A 22,689-nucleotide genomic window follows, 5' to 3' on the forward strand; every position below is an offset into this window, starting at 1 on the left:
AGTCAAGACAGACCAACACTACTCCTGCTTTTATGGCTGCACATTTCTATCAAATGGAAATGTTCCAGGTGCACATTTCTCCAAAATTCAGACTGACATGTTTGATATATTTGGAAACTAACTTTGGGATCTCCACTTATACTTCAAAGGTTATGTGGTTTTGAGTAATGATCAGCTGCACCCCATGAGGTTTGTGCCTGCTAATAGATTTTTAAGGGTTTAAATATAGGTGCTGTAAGTGGACTGTCTATTTAACTTAGTTTGTATGACAGTATAAAAAGGGATTTATTGGTCAGGTAGCCTTTGACACGTAGATATCTAGATAGTTACTTTATCAAGCAATTTATAAATGAACTTACATTGAATTGTGACAACAGGCAAGTTATATAAATCACAAAACATATAACACTAGAACATATAAAATCATAAATAACAAAATCTAAATAATTATAAACTAAAATCTTAATAAGAAACAGAGCTAAACTGAAAATGAGGTCATACCCTGAAAATATGCAATGACAGGGTCTGGTAATATGTTGTACATCAGTACTGCAAGTATAGTTCATATTTATGTATTTTATTGGTATGACAAGGTGCTTTATTTGAGCCCTAAGCATAACTAGAAATAATCTCTGTATGGTATGTAGAGGTATTTATTTTGATTAAATACTAATAATACTAATATTTGAATGGATAATGTAGTTTAGATCAAGATCTCTTTATCAAAAGAGGCCTGAGCACACAGCAAACATATTCAGTATAAGCATGGATAAACATGGTGAAATACACAACACAACTTTAACATGCAAAACAGACACTAGTTTGACATTAAACAAAAAAAATCATGTGTGGTGTTCACATTTGCTTGAGTTTAATGCCTTAAAATCCTCAAAAGGAATGAAAAAAAAGTCATTTCAATGTAATACACACATATATACTTTACTTTACAATTGAATATAGGATTATAACATAATGTACTACAAAGATTAATACTGGGATATTAAATAAAAGAGGCTTTTAATTGCTGTACTTCTTACATGCCTGCTTACATACACACAGTATATATGCACACCCGCTCATATCCTCACACTCACACACTCTATCCCTGAATCCCAAACCTTCAGCTATTTTAATCTCATTCTTGCGTTTGGAGACTTTTGGAAGTGAAATTTTGCTGTCAGCAGTTGAATGGACTTTGCATGCTGCTGCATTCAGAGCCGACCATTGTACTCTCTCTCTCCCCCCCCCCCCCCCCCCCCCCCCCTCTCTCTCGCTCCATCTGAACTTAGCCCTGGAGGGACCAGATCAGTGCGTATTTAATTAAAGCGTGAGTAATGCAGTAGGTACCTAGATAATCCGTTTTTAGGCCTGATACCCCCTCAGCTAATAATTATTAACGGTTTGTGTTTCCTCACAAGAGGTGTTATGTCTGTTACTCTTTCAGGTTTTTGTTACTGTACCTTTGGCTCTCTCTCTCTGCCTCTCATCTCTTTTCCCTTTGTGCCTTTCCTTCTCATTCACCACCTATCCATCCTTCTCTGTTTCTCTTTCACTCTCGCTCTTTTGCTCTCTCATGTTCAAGGTTCAAGCCTTTGCAGCATTGATGAGATGATGCGGTGTTATGAACCTGCCGGCAGTTTCATGGTAATCTTTGTTGCCTGGCCTCAGTTACATGCAACAGCACTTCATGTACAGTACAGTATGCCGCATGAAACACACAGAGGTAAGGAGATATAGTACTGCCTATTTGTTCATGATTTTTATTTCATTGTAATCTTCATCCTCCTGCTTTCTCCTGTAAGGTTTGTCACTGTGGTAACCACACAAATTTGGGTGAAAATGATAAGAAACTCTTGAGATTTCTGATGACATTACCTTGTGATTGAATGAAGTACTTTGATATTTACAAGAATGTTTTGTCTCCAATGTGGTTCAATTACACTGACATGAAAAAGCCTTTTGAAATCAATGCATTTTCCATCAACTCGCCTTGATGTGATCAATGCATTCTCACTGCTTCTCTATACACATTAATCAGTGATGATAGATGGGCTCTCAAGTCGCTATGGTCCCGTAGACAGCTGTCTTATCACATGCTCAACCAACATGATAAACTCACACACACACACACACACACACACACACACACACACACACACACACACACACACACACGCACGCACGCACGCACGCACGCACGCACGCACGCACGCACACACACACACACACACACACACACACACACACACACACACAACCCATTGCATTCTCCACCCTTTTTTGTAACGTGTGAATGAATGTAGTTATTTTTAAGATTCATTCTTACGTTGTCAAATGTAAAAATTCAGCCTCGCACTACCTGCCTCCACCCACCCACTCACCATCATGTCTCCCAATTAAACACACCAGGAGGACATGCTGGATGACTATGGAGAAACTAATTTATAGATGGCATGGCTCAGATGGTCTGGCGCTATGGCAGATGGGGATTGTAAGAGTAACACTCATTCATCCTGGCAAGCTAACCTGCACTGCTTCTGCAATTAAGAAGTTGTGGGCAGTCAAGTGAACCTGAGACAGTGTTTTTCATATCAGTGTTGTGTATTGTAGATAGGATGTATTTTTTTTTAGAGAAAGAACATATGAGAAAGGAAATTACTTCAGGTTATTATTACACAAAATGTGTTCCAGATAAAAGGAAATTGAAATCCAGCCTGTAACCCTAAATTTGAATGAATAATGTAAATTAAGTAATAGGCATCCTAATCTACTTTTTCAGCCCCACTCAAGCCTGAAGGCAAAGCCTTTCGTTTTTTCAATAAAGCTCTTATTTCCAGTCTCTGTAAGTCAAAGCAGTAATTCTGCATGGCAGAGCACATGCTGGAGAAGCAGCCTTGTGTAACCCAGTGTCTATTTAAGACACGTCTTGTATTTCAAATTAATTTGAATTCTGACGCCTCACAAAATGATCCAAGCACTATAGCTATACAGTATAAGTAATGGATGGATGGATGGGTGCATTGAGGGATTTCATTTAATACAGAGTACACAACGTAGGCAGTTATGGGATGAATTTGAATAATGCTTTCTAAAAAGTTATAATGACCCATGAGAGGCAATCATGTGGTGTAAATTGGCTTGCGGGCTGATGAAGTCAGATGTGTGTGTGTGAGCTTGCTGCTATGTATAAATAAACCAGACAGTGGTGCTGTTAGTCTGGAAGCATGGATAAAGGTGCGGTGCGCTTTGTTTTACCGTAATGTTCTACTACATGATGAAGCATTTAGAAGAAAGGACGTGATTAAAAAGATAGATATCGAATATAGTTTGTGTAAAATGATATGAACTCTCAGTTATGTATATTTTAATATTATCATTTGGTAAGAAAATCACAAAAACTCCTTTTAAATTGCGCATCTACTTCATTCATTACCATCACTAATCTCGGTGCTGATGTGTAATCTCGCGATAGTAGCAGCAAGCTGACATCCTTGGAGCAGAGCAGGAGAGACTTGACATGTCAACAAATCAGATAAATTATCGGCACACAGGTAACATTTACACCTCCTCAAATGTGCTATTAAATAAATACGAACACTCACCGTGATGTTAAGTGTGCCGTCGTGCCAGAATAGTTTTAAAAAGACACCATAAATAGACCCGAGAGAAAAGCTGGAGATGTCGTGGTTGGCTGTGACTGTGTCCACTTCCACATGGTACATTTTTTAACCTCTGTGTCAGGTCAAATAACCCAGTTACACGACTGAAAGCATTTGGGTGTGGCATTTTAGGTTTAAAGATAGCATCTGACACACTTTTATTAATGTAAAGGCATGTTAAATAGTGTCTAAACCTCTTGTGAATACAACTATTATAGAGAAAGCTAGGATGTTAGCACTGTGTCTACTAGTGTTAAATCATTTAATGTTAAATCTGAGCCAGACAGCTGTTTCGTTTTAGCTGATTTATAACAGCTGTGAAGTTTTTAGAGAGCTCTACCATATTTCTGTGTGTCAAATGCATTTAAAACATGTTATATGGTGTGTGCCTCTTTATTAGGTACACCTGTGCTATCTTATTCAATCCAGTACACTAGTTCTGCTTCTACATTTATGAAGCTTATACATTTGCAGAAAGGTGATAATTCTGCTTTCTGTCTTATTATTGAGGGTCATAGTGGGTGATGGTGGTGTATAAGGGTGCATTATATTGTATGGTGTTTCTAATATTTTTGTCCACTCCAATAACATACATGAGAGGGGGGTTAATATGAGGAACATCAGTCAATATAATGTACTTCAGTACGCCACCACCACTTAGTACGACCTCAGTAATAAACATAGAGTAGAATTATCACTTTTTTGACAATGTTAACAACAACTTAAATTTATAAACCTAAAACAAGTAGAATTTGTAGCAGAGCGGTGATTGTATATTCATTTTATTACTGTTTTGTTTTTGGATACTAAGCTAATATCTGTCACTTTGTCCCACTTTCCCCTTTCTTTATCTTCTATTCTTCTTCTGTCAATCATCAAGGCATGTAAGGGTGTGCCAGTGGTGTGAAATAGCCTGACAGGTAACTTCACCTGCCCCTGAACCTCCATCCTCCATCATCTTCACCTGCTGTCTCCATGACAACCCCTCCTCTGGTACCGCCTTTTGGCGGGCAGCCGCCTTCCCAACAGCAGCAACAGCAGCAGGCGCAGGCGGCACGCGATGTCAACACGGCCTCGCTGTGCCGCATCGGCCAGGAGACGGTCCAAGACATTGTCCTCAGGACCATGGAGATCTTCCAGCTCCTCAGGAACATGCAGGTCCATCTCCATCTCTCTCTCTCTCTCTGTCTCTCTCTCTCTCTCTCTCATGCCTGTCAAGTTACATTCCCCTTTCACTTTTCTGTATGCCCTTCCTTCAGTTTTTTTTATGTCACATAGTCGCAACCCACTTACAAGAAGAACAGCATAAAAGGAGTAAAAACAGCAATATTTAGATGCAACATGATCAACCACATCAGTATAAAAGATTAAACAGCAGAATATATTAATACAAAGCCCACAAATAGACACAAAAGAAAAAAAGACTAGAATAATATATGCCAAAATAGTAATAATAGGTCTGATGATAAGATGGCAGACGACTATTGTACAAGTAACAATGCAGCTGTCAGTCAGTTCTTTTAAAATATGTTTTGATGCTCCATCACAAAGCAGACAGACTGAATATTTAAGGATAGGCTCACAACTTTTCAAGTCTGTCTTAAAACAATTGTCATTTGCCCAAATAAACATTGAAACACGTTTTACTCACTGTTCATACTGACCACTAGAAGATCCCCTTTCAAATGGTCTTTCAGTGTAAATGACTGGGGACAAAATCCACAGTCCTCGTCTTGAACAAAAATGCATTTTGAAGTTCATCTTAAAATATAACGAGGCTCCAGCCACATAAAGTGGATATCGTTAACAATCACAGTCTTTTTAGTTAAAGTTCCCTCTTTGTGATTCGACAGACAGCGTTCTCATGTCCAGCTGCAGTGAAGGGATAGTAACAAAAAGGGAGAACTTGGCATTAAACTTTGAAAGATATTGAATTGATTTGACTAATTTGAAAATCTGAAGCCTCAAAATCTTCAAATTAACATTTAAATACATTTTTGCATAGAAGGAAGACTGTGGATTTTGTCCCCCATCACTTACATCGACAGCACATTATGATGGCATCTTTTTAAGTACCAGTCTGTAAGATTTAGTAACATCTAGTGGTGAGGTTGCAGATTGACACCAAATGAATACCTCTCCACTTCCAAAAGTGTGTAGGAGAAACTATGAAACTCACCAAAAACACATAAAGTCCTCTCTAGAACCAGTGTTTGGTTCGTCTGGTCTGGCCTATTGTAGAAACATGGTGGCCTCTGTGGAAGGGGATCCACTCTCTATGTAAATGTAAAGGGCTCATTCTAAGGTAATGAAAACACAGCAATTCTTATGTTCACCTGATTTTAGACTAATTAAAACATGCTTATAAATATGATATTCAATTTCTGCCAAGTCTTTTCGACCAAATGTCATTAAATATTACACACTGGTCCTTTAATGGCCAGTATGAGCAGGAGGAATGATTACAGCAAGAAAAACATTAAACATTAATGTTCATTTGGGCACCATTATGGTTAGAAATAAGACTTTGTCAGATTTTAGAGTTCATTCCAAAAGAATATGACAACCACTGCAAACACACCAAGCTAGTGAATGGATTTTGGTGTGAGGATACTGACAAAGATTCAATGTTCTCAATATAAAGTTGAAAATGGTTTGAGCTGGCAAAAACATGACTGAAATATGTGTTCAGTGTTTTCGCTTGAGTGCTGTCAGAAATAACAATAACAGTCTTATAAATGAAATGAGTCGGAGTTCAGGTGCAACATTCGATCTGTCATCATAGCTAAGAAGCTTCACGGGGGGGGGGGCTTGTTGAAATTAAAAGGTTTTACATGACAATGGTATAAGTCTAGCAATAACATAAAGTAGACACTTTAAAAAAGGCTACAGACTTAACTTTTTCCCAGTGGTTCATTTTTCATAGAGTCATGCAGTTATCTCAAATATGTCCCTTATTTTTATGTAGGGCAGAAGCTTACTGCAATCAGGTGATGGAGGGTAGCTGTCAAGATGCCCTCAAGACATGTTTTAAGACCTAAAATACTCTCCTTGAAATACTAATTTGTCTCTTAATGTGGTTTCTCCTAAAAAAAAAAAAAAAAAAAAGTTTAGTTACCTCGTTAAAATCCTTCAAATGACATTACCTCTCCTTCTCTTTTAGTGTCAAACTCTGCACAGTGAAGCTCAAACATCCAAGTGACGCAGTGATTACAAAACACATTTTTGAGTGGAGGGAGACTTTAAAAAGTGACGCTAGCTTTGTATTCAGGATATTAGTCTCTACATCTTTAATACATTGGTCTTATCATCAGTTTGCTCTGCAGTTCTTTTGTAGTTCAGCTCGGATTGTGTCCGGCAGACGCGGTCAGCAGAGTTTATCACAAATGTTTGCTTTTTCTGCAGAGACAATCCTTCTGCACCTTGTTAAAAATCACAGCCGGGGACAAGCCAAACAAGCACGCCTCTGCCACAGAATGCACAAACAGCATTGTTGTGACTTGTTTTTTGCTTTCTTTATAAATCACAGGCTGTCTTTATACTCATAAAAATTCTTCATCTAGCTTCTCCTCCTCGCCTCCCTCCCTCTTTTTCTATCAGTCTGTCTGCGTGTCTCCCCCTTATTTCTTTGTGTCTGTCTCTCTCCTCCCTTTGCTTGCCCCGAAGGCAAGGCTTGTTTTCATGTAACGCAGGATGTTAATAATCAGACAGTGCTGCCCCAGAGGCTAGTCGATCCTCTCAATAAAAAAATAAAATAAATCCTGTCACTTTTTTAACACCCATTGTAGTTACAAGGCACTGCAGCCTCAGTTTCAGGGCGAGAGAAAACATTCAAATCTCAGCAACTGAAGCAGTGAAACATTTGATCTTCTGAGTTTGTGTTTGGTGGTTTTAAGATGTGATTTTTATAATACCGGTAATACCTTACCGTAACATGATCATAACAGTGTTTCCTCTAGGTTGACTGCTGTTGGCCGGCGGTGGTGACGAGTCTTTACTTGGTCTTGTGAAACTGCAACATTTATTAACTGAGCTGTAAATTCACTGCCAGTTTGACAACTTACTGCTAACCTTTTCCTCTGCGCCACTCGCTTTCACTGTGACTTTTCTGCCACTCGCTACACACACACACACACATGTATAACGTGCTCTGCCCTGTGCCCTTCGACAAAATGAGGAGCGGAGAGCGAGGAATCTGGGATGCACTCGTTAACGACTCAAAACAATTCCACGATAACTTAGCGTGTTATCGTCCTCTCGCAGTCTGCAAGTGAAAATCATTAGTAGCTCATTGGTATTAACGACCATTGATATAAATGATCGTTCCTATAGGGGGAAACGCTGCATAAAGTGGTTTCATAAACATTTTTCTGTGCAGCCTCCTTAAGCAGAAAAGAAAATATCACTTTTGTTATCAGTATAAATGAAAGTGCATCTGTTGTGCATTAGTAGAAAGCTTCTAATGGACTTTTACCAGCTAGAGAACAACAGAGGCTTTGTAGTGCATTTGGCAGTCAGTGGGGATCAATGGCTGTAGCTTTTTATTAGCACTAGCAAAAAAAAAAAAAGGAGAGAGATGTAGGTCTGTACTTTGCTTAACACACAACCTTTTTCCTCTGTGGTGCTTCTCAGCTGCCTAATGGAGTCACTTACCATCCGAACACCCACCAGGACCGGCTGGGAAAACTCCAAGAGCACCTACGAATGCTTTCCGTGCTGTTCCGCAAGCTGCGCCTCGTCTACGACAAATGCAATGAAAACTGTGCTGGGCTGGACCCCATATTACCAGAGGTGAGTCCTGGCCACTCTGACAAATATAGGGTTTATAATAAATAAATAAATCAAGTTTTCATATCGATCTGATTGCAGCTATAACCGGGATGTTATCAGATGTAATTTGAAGACTTCAGTTCATTAATAATTTAAAGTCAAAGTCAAAGGTGCCCCTGAAAAAAATCCTGCATTCTGTCATACACTTGTACTGCTAATATTAACAATGTTTTGGTCCTCAAATGCAACACAAGTCATGCAACGTGCAGCCTGTATCAGACCGAAGAATGAAGAAGAAAATAATAATTAAGGATAACCTATTAAACAAAACAGACAGATAAAAGCAGTACCAGTCAGGGTGCAGTTGGCCGGGAGTGAATGTGATAAAACTGCTGCAGGTTGAAAGATTTTCAATGCAACTCACGATAGTATGCGTCAAGACTACACCAGTGTGTAAGGTTGCATATATAAAACAGTCGGTGATGGTAGTGTTTGGACGTATGGCATCATATTTGTATAACATTCATCCAGTAAGAGTCCACCAGTCTGAGGAGACCAGCAGTAACACCTGGGATCCTCACATGTAGCTCAAAAACAAAACTTTATCATGTTGACGGATACAGTACTCCTTTAATTCCTGTAGACTGAGGTGTGTAAATGTATGATATAACATAAAGTTTAAACATGAAGATCAAAGCAGTTCTTACTGGTTGTAATGTTTCCCCAATTTATCTAATAACTTGTGCTGATAGAAGAGATTGTAGAAAAATACAGAATAAAATAACTTTATAATAATAACAGATTTCAAAGTGGTTATTGCCTAAAAAGAAAATAAAAATAAATAATGTCTGTTCTTAATTTGTGCTCATAGAAGAGACTGTAACACCTCATCTAATAACTTTTTAAGTATATAGTACAAAAGTAAAAGTGATTATTACAGAAAAAGAAATAATGATTAAATACTTCTGCTCACTTGCTAAGGTACAGTTATTTTTATATTATTTCTTTATTATATTGCCACTTTAAATGTTACTCACACTCTATTTATTACAATCTTAAATTAAAATATTCCAACCTCCATATGGAGAAATACCTTGTATTGAAAGCAGCAGTGCGATATGTTATATTTTCCAAAGGGTTTTGCATGCTTGCTACATCTTTAAAAGATTTTGGACAGATTTCCTGTTCTGTCAAAATATAATATAATATAATATTATATCTTCCATATTTCTCCAACCACCATAATTCCCGTTATGCTTTTGTAAAATATGTCCTGCACACCTGTCTGTGCAATTAAATCCCACATGATGTGGCTGTAATTACTGAACCGTTTGAGCAACATTTTTAATTTTAAATGATTGATTGATACCTCCAGATGAAAACGTCAAAACATTCTCTGTTTGCTCGTCAAATATGTAGGTTTTTTTTTTCTTTTTAGTGCTCTGAGCCACTGCCGCACATAACTCAGCATTTCACACAAAATTCAGGCTAAATTAAGAAGCTGTTAGTATAAAGGAAGGAGGCAATTGTTACTGCTACACCTTCTTGCTCCCTTACTCTTGCTCTCTCACGCGCACACACACACACACACACACACACACACATACACACACACACACACACACACACACACACACACACACACACACACACACACACACACACACACACACACACATAGCCACACACATATTTATCCCAGGGGGACTCTTATCTCACCTACTCCCTCTAGGTCTGTCTTTTCTCGGCTCGCAGCAGATTCATTGGTTGCTTCAGGTGAGTCTCTAGAGTCTCTTTACCGCTGGTTACGGTCACCATCCACCTTCAGGATCAACAGCACTTCAGCTCTACCTGCATTCCATCCCTGCCTGCATGCCCACACACAAAGTAGATACACATGTGTGCACACAAAACAACAACATACACACGCACACAAAACAACAACATACACACACACACACACACACACACACACTCACACACGGACATGCATGTGGTGCACTTCTAGCATGTTACCACAACACACACACACACACACACACACTGGCTCTCTGGACATGCAGTGTGCGAGGCTCCACGCAGGGCTACAGCGAGGCTATCCACCACTGTTTGATTGGATTTATGACTGCGGCAGTCCCTTCCCAATTTCTACAGATTGGCTCGGAGCTAATCTCTCTCACCAGACTCCTACTGAGGATAAAGGAGGATGTGGGAGGAGACCAGTCTTAAATTGGAACAAATTTGTGATGGCTGGCACTGTGTACATTTTTCCGCATTGAATAGTACAGTCACTCAGAAGCATTTCAAATGATGTATCCGTCTTTATCAACATCTTCTTCTTCTTCTCGTTCTCGCCCTTAAATCAAAGTCCACGAAGGCCACGCTTTGACGTTTTGAGTCCGACGCCGTCTACCCGTTTTTTCCTCCCTTCTTCTTTTCACCTTTATCTAAATGTTTATTTGTTTCCCCCTTGAGGCATGAGAGCCAGCCCGGTGCTGACCAGCCAATAGCACAGCTCACTGTGTTTGTCTGGGACTGAGGGTTGTTGATCTTGGCCCCAGCACGCACGCCATTTATCATCCCGGAGAATTCAGGTGCCCGCCTGACAGCCGCTCACTATTGGCTGCCCGAAACAGGAAGTGGAATCAATGACTCGGGCAGTGTGACCTCATCACAGCCTAATTAGCAACAGACCCGTTTAATGAACAGCTGGACCAAATGCACACGTCAGCGCTTTCCTCCGTTTTTTCTTTTTTTCTTTCCAGCTGTCGTTGCAGTCTGGTTGTTTTTTTTTCTTCTCTCTCTCTTTCTCTCCTTTTCCTCAAAGTCTTACATGCCTTTCCTCATGTATTTATTCCGTTTTTCTCTCTCTCATCCCTCTCTTTCTACCTTTTCTCCCTTCACACTCTCTCTCTGTTAGCTGCTCAATATTGGCTCTCTCTCCATTATTCTCCCTCTTTCTTTATATCGGTTCGTTCAAGGCTTAATTTCCCTCTTTTTCTCTCTCTCTTTCTTCAGCTTCTTCTGTTATCCAAGTCTTCCTCCTCTCTGTCATTTCTTTCACTGAACAGCCAAGCCATTTTCATTTCCACCCACCCGTACATGTTCACCCTGTAAATTTTCTTCTCTATTTTAGAGTTTATTTTCTTCTTCTTCTGCCAGTTCTGTCTTTTACCTTACCTTTTTTTCCCCTTCTTTTTGTCTCAGCGAAGGCAACCTGGAGAACTTCATTAGCCCATTCTTCTCTGTCAGGCAGGAAACCACATCCATCTTTCTGTGGAGGAGGCAGGGGTTATGACTCACACAGTCACACACACACACACACACACACACACACACACACACACACACACACACACACACACACACACACACACACACACACACACACACACTCTCTCATGCTGCATGGGTACACACACTGCATATGCCTGAACACGTACACACACACACACACACACACACACACACACACACACACACACACACACACACACACACACACACACACACACACACACACACACACACACAAAATACACCCTCCATCCATCTTTCCCACCCTACTCAGCACATTTCATTTTCCCCCCTTAAAGCTGCCAAAACCAGCCCAGTACCTTTTAAAATTTGATATTTCATTGGCTTTTGGTCTGAAATTATCTAATGAAAAAACATTCCTCTCTTCCTACTAAAAGTTTTTCTCGGGCCAGTAGACAAGCTCAAAGTATGTCTGATTATAATATCCTGCACATATCCTAGCTGTCTTTTCTCCCTCCAAGAGTCGGAGCTTTTAGTTTTTGGAGGCTGGCATGGAGCTCGGCCTGGAAACTGACAGGAGCACAGAAACTTTTACATCTTCCTGCCACTCTCTTTTTTCCCCTCTGCGACTCTTTGTCTCTTTATTTTTGTGTCTTACATTCTCTTCTCTCTTTTAATCTCTTTCTGTCTTCCTCTTTTCCCACCCGTCTCCCTGCACTTTTCACCCCTGTTCCACGTCCCTCTGACTATCAAACTTTTTTTTTTATGTTACCCATCTCCTCACAGTATTCATCTGTTTGTCTACATTTCTGTCTGCCCACTCTGTCCTTAGTCATCCATTTCTTCCAGACAAAGAGGCTTACTAAAATCATTGTCTAGTATCCGCAGGGCGTCCGCTCCAGCTGCATAACCTCAGGTCAAACAGTTGTAGTCTAGCAGAATAATCTTAAGAACTTTGCACGATTTAGATTAGCATTGTGCCAAGTCGTTATTGGAGCGAGGTTTGTTTTCCCACTGTATAGCAGTTATCGTTGGCTTCTTAGTTGTTAAGAGAGTCTCCCACCTAATCTGTGTTTGTGATCTTGTCTGGTATGATCGTTTTTGTTTTGGAAAGGAAACCTCTGAGATGTTAGTTTTTTCTTGTCACAGGAACTTCTTGCTTCCTGTGCAACAAATTACTGCAGATTATCATTTCGGCTTTAATGAAACACATTAAACGGGAGGGGTATTATACGCCTGGAAGTTTTGGAGCAGGATAGGCATGTAGATTTTTTTTTTCTTAAGATTTATTTTTGGGCTTTTTTGCCTTTATTTATACAGTATCTGGCAAAGAGGCCAACAGGAAACAGGGAGAAAGAGAGGGGAATGACCTGCAGCATCGGTCCCTCGCTGGATTCGAACCAGGGACGCTGCGATTATGTGCTCTAACCACTCGACCACCAGGGCGCTCCAGGCATGTAGATTTTTTTTGAGAGTGTGAAACTAGAAACTTCAAGGGAAAAAACACCACTGTGAGTTTAATTTATTAAAACTAGGTCACCTATGTGGTAGAAATGTACAATAATTTTTTTTAAATTGGTGACCTATGACTACAGAAGACTAAGAAAAAGGCTGTATATTCCCTAAACTGCTCTTACGGGGGAATCCTACAACATCCAGAATGCATTGCCAGTGTCCCGTCCAATCAGACTGACTCTTAGGGCTCGGTACTCGATACCAAGTAGTATTGAAACATCTCCGATCAAACGATACCTGCAATCGATCCTATCTGCACCTAGAGCTAAAAAATATGACTATTTGTACAGAATTGCTCACAGCCAATCAACAGCAAGCGTTCTTCGATTTAATGCGACATGTGATTGGCCCACTGCCACAGCAGCTACGACCCGTCTGTGGTGGTGAATTTGAGTTAGCGTGCTTAGCAGTTCAGGAGCCAAGATGCCACCTAAACGCTCTAAAGTGTGGCTACACTACACGCCTGTTACACCGGATAAAAGCAAGTGCACCAAATGTGTAATGGGTATCGAACGAAGCACTCAGTTGGAATCAGTATCACTTTAAGGTATCATCATTTTTTAAACGATATCCAGCCCTACTGACTCTATATATGGTGTGTTTATGGTCAGCAGAACGGCCATTTAGCAAAGATCAAGCAGCGTTATGTCTCTTTACTGAGGCTTATTTACATTTATAAAATGGTTTTCCTCATGGAGTCAGGATATATCATACTGGTATGCAAATATTATAAACCAAATGGCACACTGGAGTCAGTTAAGTTGATCCATTCAAACTTAATGAGAGCTGCACAGCTGCACACAAGCTGCTGATGAACACACCTCAGAGTCCATTTGAGCTTGTTTTGGAAAACAATAGTGGATGAAAGGGTTAAAAATGCAACCCAACACTGTTTCTTCTACACATAATTGATGATGAGAAACCGGATTGTGCTCAAGCTGGACGCAGCTGCATGAATGAACTCTCAGGTAACTTAACACAGTCGCTGTTCGCTGTTCTGTATACAGAGTTAAAGTCTGATATAATATTCTGTCAGAAAACAAAGACAAGTTTACCAAAGCACTGCAGAGTTTGTTGAAGCGTGATGTCTTCAGTCTGTCTTCATTCTTCTTCCTGACCATCCTCACCAGGCGGGTGCCGGTCATGCCTCTCCAGTGGTGGTTGCTTCCTCCTGTCACACTGATGTCTGACTCCACAGCAATATATTCGGCCTCATAAGTTGTAAAAGTTGCCCCTCATCTCTGCTCCGACATTATATTGTAAAGCTAGTTGTTTGCATTAGTGCTGACACAGAAACCGAGCAGCTGAAGTTTGGGTGTCAGACTGCAAGCTGTAACATCCCTGCAGCAGCTTTGTATCTTTGATTTAGTTTTTAGTAGTATCTGGTAGCATGATAGTGTGATAGAAGGCAACAGTGTCTGCTTTTCCTATTCACTGGCATAACATAGAAGACTGGAGTGTTTTTGGGAGACCCACATTTGACCGTCCTTGAAGGCACCAGCATAGAAAATTAGGCAACATTTGTAGACTGAGGCAAATCTTCAAAGACTTTTGCTGGTAAATGAGCGGGGAGCTCTGAGTGCAGGCAACATAGAGGGAAGTTAAACATTGTTTATTTGCATACACAACCCACATTGTAATGATACAACAGTTGTTGAAAATCAGCAGTTTCCCTCTAACCTAATGTTAACATAACTGGTTTAAAGTTGTGTGTTTTGTGGAACAACAGCATAGACATTTGACTGCATTAACACTGTGTAGGCAGCACTGACTGGCTTGTTTCAGTCAAAATGATATTCCATGAAGTATTTTTGCAAAGATCACCAAGTATACCATCAATCACACATTCTTGGTATAAGAATCTTTATGTCCTGGCTGTGTTTTGTATCAGGAACAGTGTGTTCTCAAGATTTTCACACATTACTTGATGTGTGACTGCAGCAAGCCTCCTGCCCTCCTCCTCCTCCTCCTCCTCCTCTAAGAGGTGACCACTAGGGGGCAGTACGATGTAAAGCAGCAGGCACTGACCCTGTCGGGCTCTCAGGAATGCCGCCTTGCCTGAAGCTCTTGCACATCAGCCTCACTGTAGTGTCAAGCAGACAAGGTCAAGCACACAGAGCGTTTAAAAATGAATTAATCTCCCACTCGCTTTTTCTCTCTCTCTCTCTCCCCCTCACTCTCTCTGTCCTGTCTCTCTACGTTCATGAGAGACGAGTGAGACTCGGCCTGTGTTCAAGAGCTTACACAGAATCCCCATTTTCACCACTTCATGGGAACAAGATTATTAGACAGCACAGGAATATCTTCAGCGTAGCCTAGCACTCATAGGTTGAGATTGCCCATACGCACATTATTCTGAACTATAACTGCACTCAGCAGGCATATAGGAAAAATGTGAATGTGTAATATAGCGCTTTTACTGCCTTTGGACTATGAACTGAATAAGAGGAGAGAGGCGTAAGAGAAAAGTGCAAGTGAGTTTTATTCCTGTATAGCTACCAAAGTGAAACATTATGATACTGTCACAGTGTAGATTATTATATGCACTGTAAGTGATAAACTTAAGGCAGTCCAATTCAGTGAGTATGTCAGCATTTTGGAAATGATCCTCTTACGGTTGTCTTGCTTGCATTGAATAGACAATTGAACAGCCCTTTTTTTGTTTTGTTTGCTGTCCCTTCCAGCAACTGATACCTTTTGTGGAGGATGACAGCTCCAAACACGAGGATCGCTCAGCCGGCCAGAGCCGCCCTGCCTCCGAGGAGAGGAGAGAAATCCTGGAGGTCAACAAGGTATTGTGTTCTGCAGCTTAACACCGCCACACTGTCAGGGGTCAGAGGTTTAATTTCCAACCCTGTAGTAAAGATGTTAGAAGGTGAGGCTACTTTTAAAAAAAAAACATAGTTGCATTGGTTTCCTGTGTATTTGCCATATAAGCTTTGATTAAGGTATTGTGATATGAAACTTCATCACAGCTTAACATGAATTTATTTCATATCAGTGAAAGACGCATCGACCTCCAGACAGAAAAAGAGTTAAATCTACCTGAGCCTCTAGTCTAATCTTGGGGGAAACACTGGATCTAATATAATTCTAAAGAAAATGATAATTAGGTGTGAAATTCATTATAGACTAGTCAATTTACACACCATCATTAACCTGCAGCTTTAAAGGAAAAAATCCACCACTGAATGTGATGATTTATTAAAACTAGGTCACCTATGTAGTTGAAATTTGCAATTATCTTTGTAATTGGTGCCCTACGACTTGAGAAAACCGAGAGAAAGTCTGCAGATTCCTCTCACAGTTCTTAAAGAGGAACCAGAACACATGTTGTGTGTCTTGTGTGTTGAGCTTCCAGTGTGTAACTCATGGTGTGTTTACAGGGGGCGCTGTGTCAATCATTGTATTTAAATGTTGTCCACAACTGACTAAACAGCAACGCTAACATTAGCAAAAAAACCCACAGTATCACAATATATTTCACATGTTCTACTACTATTATCTAACCTGACTGTGTAGTGGTGGGTGTTGGTCCTTTGTTGATGTTATTGGACTCCATTTCTAAGCTAAAGTTAGCTATCTGAGTGGCTCTCTCCAAAAGCCACTTAGAATTGCACATAAACTTCACATCTTTTGGATTTTTGTGGAAAAGCCAGCCTTTACATTGAAAAGCTGTTATAGGCAACTGAGACAGTCAGGGAAGGTGTAATTTATTAATCTATGTTACAATCCGTTCACTCACTGGCAATAGAAAATGATTAACACATGTAAATTGCTTCTCAATTCTTACATATAGCACCTTTCTAAGCAGATTTAATTGCGTGACCACAGTATATTTAGAAGAATGTAATTCTTTATTTTTAATTCACAAATGTATTCTGATTTAAAATGATTAATTTAATAAGTATTCATATGTAATGTTTACTTGTGATTCAAGTACAATTCATAATCCCCATCATAATATCATATTTAAGTGCCATATTTCATGGTTTCATTTGTCTATTAACAGTCAGAAACTTTTAATTTTGTTCTTTTTTAGGGTTGCCTCTTAAAATGTAAGTTTTTTAAAAATCCTGTTGTTAGAGCTCAGATTAAGGTTCAGACTTAAAATGTGTTGTTCAGTAAAGGGCTTAAGTTGTTGCTAGCAGTCATCTTGTCCTAATATAAGTGAAATATAAGGGGAAGTTGTGTCTGTAATCTTGATAATAAGTCAAACTTGTTTATAGTCAGCTTTGGTTTCTGCCTCGTTGTGCTTTTCCGAGGACCGAGGAGAAGACAGTGTATGGTTTTGGTATCCTCAGGACTGCATCTCAGCTCTTTATTGATGATGTAGTTCTGTTGGCTTCACCGCGCCGTGAACAACAGCTTGCACTAACGCGGTTCGCAGCAGAATATGAAGTGGTAGGTCAAAGCTTCCAAATCTGAGGCTGTGTGATGCCGTACCAGAAAATAGTGGATTTCCCTTGTCAGGCGGGGCATATGTTCCTGCCCTGAGGGAAGGAGGTGAAGTATCTCGGTGTCTTGTTCGTGGATTAGGGTAAAAATGAAGTGTGAGACCCGACTTCCAAATGGGTGTGATGCCAGCAGCGATAGCCTATTGTACTGAACTTTTGGAGTGAAAATGAAAGCTCGGCCTGAAGCTCTCAAGTCGAACCAGTTAATTTACATCTCAAGCCCTCACCTGGTTGTGGTAGTTAAATGTGACACGGCTGTGATTCGAGCATGTCTGGTTTCCCCTTCACTGAACCCAGATTATAAAAAAAAAAAAAAAAAGAGTAAAAGAATGAATGTCTTTGTGTTGCCAGTGTGCATGAAAAGAGTCTAGTAGCCATGAAAATGTGATAGAAATAAGGAGCTACCTGTGTAGTGTATAAATATATTTCAAAAGTGAAGGGACGATGGGCTGACCATTGGATACAAAAGAGCCAACTTGAGCGAGATAATAGCTGAATAAAGAATGACTTTTGATTTCCTTTCTTTTTTCTCCTTGTGAGTGCAGGCTTCACTTTTGGAGTGGTTTCAAGTGTCGGACATCAAACACACCTAAGAGCTTTTTCAAATCTATTCACTATCAGATATGTTTTCTTTTTTGCCCAGCTGTGATAGAGAGGTTGTTTTATGACACTCTTAAGTGCAATGAACACAGCTTTTTTCTAGACTGACACACGGTAATGCTACATCAAGATAGAAAGTTTGTTGCAGAAAGATTGAATCCTGAGTTATAAATAAGTCAAATGAAAACAAGTCTGATTGCAACCCCTACTTCCTCTTTGTGGTGACATCAGAATATTTTTGCATGCTTACAAATTAGGGGATGCACTGATCCGACTTTTTCAGTACTAATAACGATACCGATACCTGGGCTTTGCATATCTCCTGATACCCGCTACAGATCCGATACCATTGTTGAATGAATTAATAAACTGAATACCTCGTTGTGTGGAAGAGACTGAAAGCGTCAGGCTTGACTTAAACATTACTTTCCTAACTTTATTAAACAAAATGTAACAAATTAACACAGATATAAATGTACTGAATTGTTATTTATTATTAAAATAATAAATCATTGTGCACCGGCGGCCACTTGTAACAGCATTCAGAATAAACAGGAATCAAACTACTACGTGAATGTTTATTTTTGCATGACGTAGTACGCCTCGCAAACATAGTATTGAAATGAATAGATCGGCCCCATTATCCAATACTTGATCTAGCTATTTAGTCAATATATTTGTATATATTACAAATAGCTGTCCATAGCTTTTGTTGCTAAAGTTGTTGAGAAGGTTGTTCATTGGGTTTTTCCCCTTGTCCACTCAAACATGTACTGATGTTTATTATTATTTATTTATTTCGAACCTGTTAAAATAACGCAACAAAATAAACTGTGGCTGTGGATTACAACAAAACAACAACCATCCAGTGTTCGAAAGGGTGTGGGATGAAGAAAATAACTTTTCCAGTGCTATTTTAAACTGTAACAGTCACTCTCAAGCCAAAAAAAGAGACGAAAAAAACAAAACAAACAAAAAAAACCAACAACAAAACAAAACAGCCAAACAAAAAAAACCATACGAGTGAATAATGAAACAATAACAAAACAAACAAACTTTTTTTTTGTATTTGAAAGGTTTCCATTTCAAGTAAAGAACAACAAAAAAAAAAAGAGGTGAAATCCTATTACTACTATTTCTTTACCCTTCCTTAGGGCATACTGTAATGTCTCTCTGCCTGTTAGATTGTATTAGCTGCTGGTACACTGCACTGCTCACTTTATCATTATCTGTTTATTTTATGTACTTATTTATTTATTGACTTATTATGCCCTATTGTGTAGATGTTGTTGTTTTATTATATATATATATTTTTCCCATCATGATCTGCAGGACCTGAGTACAGTAATTTGTTCTCTTTCATGTATCTACATGTATGGAATGACAATTCAAATCTTTGATACTTGAGTCTCCCAATAAGCTGGCCAATCAGTACAGAGTGGATTCAGAGGAGATGCCTTAAAGACACAGGAGCTGAAACAGCCTGTTACAAACAGAGGCTGAACTGAGAGGCTTCAGTAAGGAGCAGTGTAAGATAAAAGGTTTTTTCGAACTGCAAGTCATGCGAACATATACCAGCTGAGCATCAGATTACGAATATAGACTTGAAAGTGTGTTTGGTATTTCCCCCTTTAAGAAAAATCTACGATAAATGACAAGTTGATTTACATGAGAAAAGAAAAGGCAATTTATTCTTGGACAAAATGCAGGAATATGGCTGTTTTTGTCACAGCGCCGCATCGCATAGCTGAGCTTACAGATGGGACATGATACAGGCTCTCTTTACACTGGCAAACCCTGCCCCTTGATGTTCTGGTATTTGCCATCATAGATTATTTTGAGTCCAGGATTACGTTTAATCTCTTCCTGGGAAACAGGCCCATCAAGATGACATTAAAGCACTGTGTGCAAAAATCAGCCTCGGGTCGATGAAACCTATATCCTGTATAGATGCAGGTGAGGTAAACAACCAGCAGTCAAAGACAATACCTCCCAGCACTTCCCATATCTCACCAGAGTGCAGTAGTTACGGACAGTGGAGCATGGCTAAAGTTCAACTAAAACACATCATGCATTATTTAGGAGGCCTTTTAGTTCGCCTCCTCTGTCATGGATTTGTTTTGTTTGTATATATCTGTGTGTGTGTGTGTGTACATTGAGTGAGACAGCTTTTGTTCTTTCTTCAGAGACACAAGATTGTGTTTGCACTTGCCTGCACACACATGTGCATGCGAGCTGAAGCCCCTCTCTCTGTCTCTCTCTCTTTCTTCTCTATGTATATGCTGTATTGTGCTGGCTCTGTACAGATTGTGCATGCCAAGCTGTCTGAGTGTGCTGCAACGATAATGGTCCAAGGTCAGGAGTGTCAGCAACAGCAGAGATGAGAATTGGTTATTTTTAAGAGCTCAGCACAGCTCCCCTGGCTGCTTTTAAATGTTAACACTACAGTGAAACATTGCAGCGAACCCTGCATTCAGCTGCACTCAGCCTCGTCCAAAACAAACAGCGTCTCCTTTTCACACAAAGCCACCATACCCACAAAGAGCACAGTAAAAGCCTGCTGATACTGTAGCGGTTAAATAACCAAAAGCTTATTGATATATCTTGAATGCAATACAGAAATTTGTCTTCAGCATTCTCGCAAAAAAAAAAGAAGAAAAAATCCCTAAAAGCATAAAAGTTTTGCCTCTTTTCATCTTAACTGAACTTATCTTTGTGAGCTTCAGCGACAGTAAATAAAATATTGGACTTGAAAGTGAATGTAATTTAGTACTATTAGAGACCTGTGTATGCATGTGATAAATAACCTTGTTTGTGATGTGACCTTCCCCCTATGCAAAGCATTAGCATGCAAATAGAGTTCTGTCAAATGATCCAAGCATATAGAGATTGAGAAGACATGCTAACGAAAAATCGCTTGGGGCAAGATTTCCTCACACTCTGCAATCTCTAACACATAGCAAGACCTTATCATGCGATTGCACATAATACAATATATATACGGTATATAGGCATATTCCCCTGTGATGAATGTATGAAATATAAATGATGTATTGATATTGATTTGGATTTGCAGCTACATCTCAATTACCTGAACACATAAATATATGTGTTCACCATGTCTGTTACTCTTTATTTTACATCTTTGTGATTAGTTTAGGATACTTAAACCACTGAACAGCCACACAGGTGGACGCGTCCTTTACATGACCAGCTGGATCAGTTCCATTATTGTGTATATAGTGCATTATTTTAAGTATAAAACCCAGAGGTTAGGTTAGGAGATTTGGGAGAAAATAGTATAACATTGGTAAATATTAGGGGACCTACTTTTGGGGCCAATACTGATACTAGGGAGTAAAAAACTCAGGCATAGGTATATCAGTATATACAGAATGTATACATAAATGCACATTTTTCGCAATTATCCCTCAAATGTGGTTATCAAACGCTCGTGACAAAGCTATGTAAAAGGAGGCGTGATATTTTACAATTTAGCAATAAACTTTATTGTATAAAATGACGTCAGTGCACTGAAACAGTAAACTACACTGGGAATTTAAGAATGATAAATAACTTTGAATAATAAAAACAAAAACATGAATGTATATATTGAACTTGAGTTAAGAAAAATGATCAAATATACATTCAATGCTGCGTATATAATTTAAAAAGTAAATATCAGTGCATATAACATATACGCCAATGCTGATATATCTGTGATAGGCCAATATCAGCTGATAATATAGGCTGATTTCTTTTCACTTAAAATTCCCTACAAATGACCAATAATTGTATGAACTATGAAGAAAGAATGTGCTTAAATTAATTAATTATACACAAACAAAACAGATCTTGGCAGTCTGTATCGTTAAATATTCCACAGTGTGAAACATTTACTGCCAATAAGCTCATTTCTTGTGTCAGTTATTATTTCTCATCCATTGGCAGCGTGTGTTTTGCTGTTAAGCTAGCGGACAAATTAAAATCTTGACCTGAAAATCTGAAGATCCTCAAAATCAACAAAGATTCATCCTCTGGGGATCATGAATGTTTAAAGAACATTTCATGGCATTTCATCCAATAGTTGAGTCATTTCAATCTGGATCAAAGTGGCTTAAAACAGCAACAGCTTGTGTCATGTGTCTCTCTGCTGCTCATTCGACGGGACGGGTCTAATTGCTGGTGTTTTTGAGACTGTACGCTTTTATTGGATGGTGATAAACTCGGTTTGTGGTATTTCCTGTGTTTGTTGGCACAGAGTTAGCAACATTATGTTTTGGATTTTATGTTGTTTAACCCTATTTGAGAGTGTATCATTCACTTAGTGGCCAAATGGGGCCTTAGGTAGACAAAGTAATGCCACTGCACCAATCTAATGTTACTTTGTTTATCCATATTTAAGGCTGTTATCACACTCACACACAATA

General features: G+C 39.3%; 1 protein-coding gene across 1 annotated transcript in view; it reads left to right on the forward strand.

Annotated features, from left to right (window-relative positions):
• The first annotated feature begins 3,482 nt into the window (after window positions 1-3,482).
• Window positions 3,483-22,689, forward strand: part of med30 (mediator complex subunit 30) — a 41,618-nt gene continuing 22,411 nt past the window's right edge. The window contains exons 1-4 of the mRNA XM_062435974.1: window positions 3,483-3,551; window positions 4,540-4,817; window positions 8,292-8,450; window positions 15,887-15,994. Coding sequence (XP_062291958.1) covers window positions 4,635-4,817; window positions 8,292-8,450; window positions 15,887-15,994 — 450 coding nt within the window. The 5' untranslated portion in view covers window positions 3,483-3,551; window positions 4,540-4,634. The remainder of the gene's footprint in view (window positions 3,552-4,539; window positions 4,818-8,291; window positions 8,451-15,886; window positions 15,995-22,689) is intronic.

Source organism: Scomber scombrus, chromosome 16 (genome assembly GCF_963691925.1).
Source record: "Scomber scombrus chromosome 16, fScoSco1.1, whole genome shotgun sequence".
Lineage (NCBI taxonomy): Eukaryota > Metazoa > Chordata > Actinopteri > Scombriformes > Scombridae > Scomber > Scomber scombrus.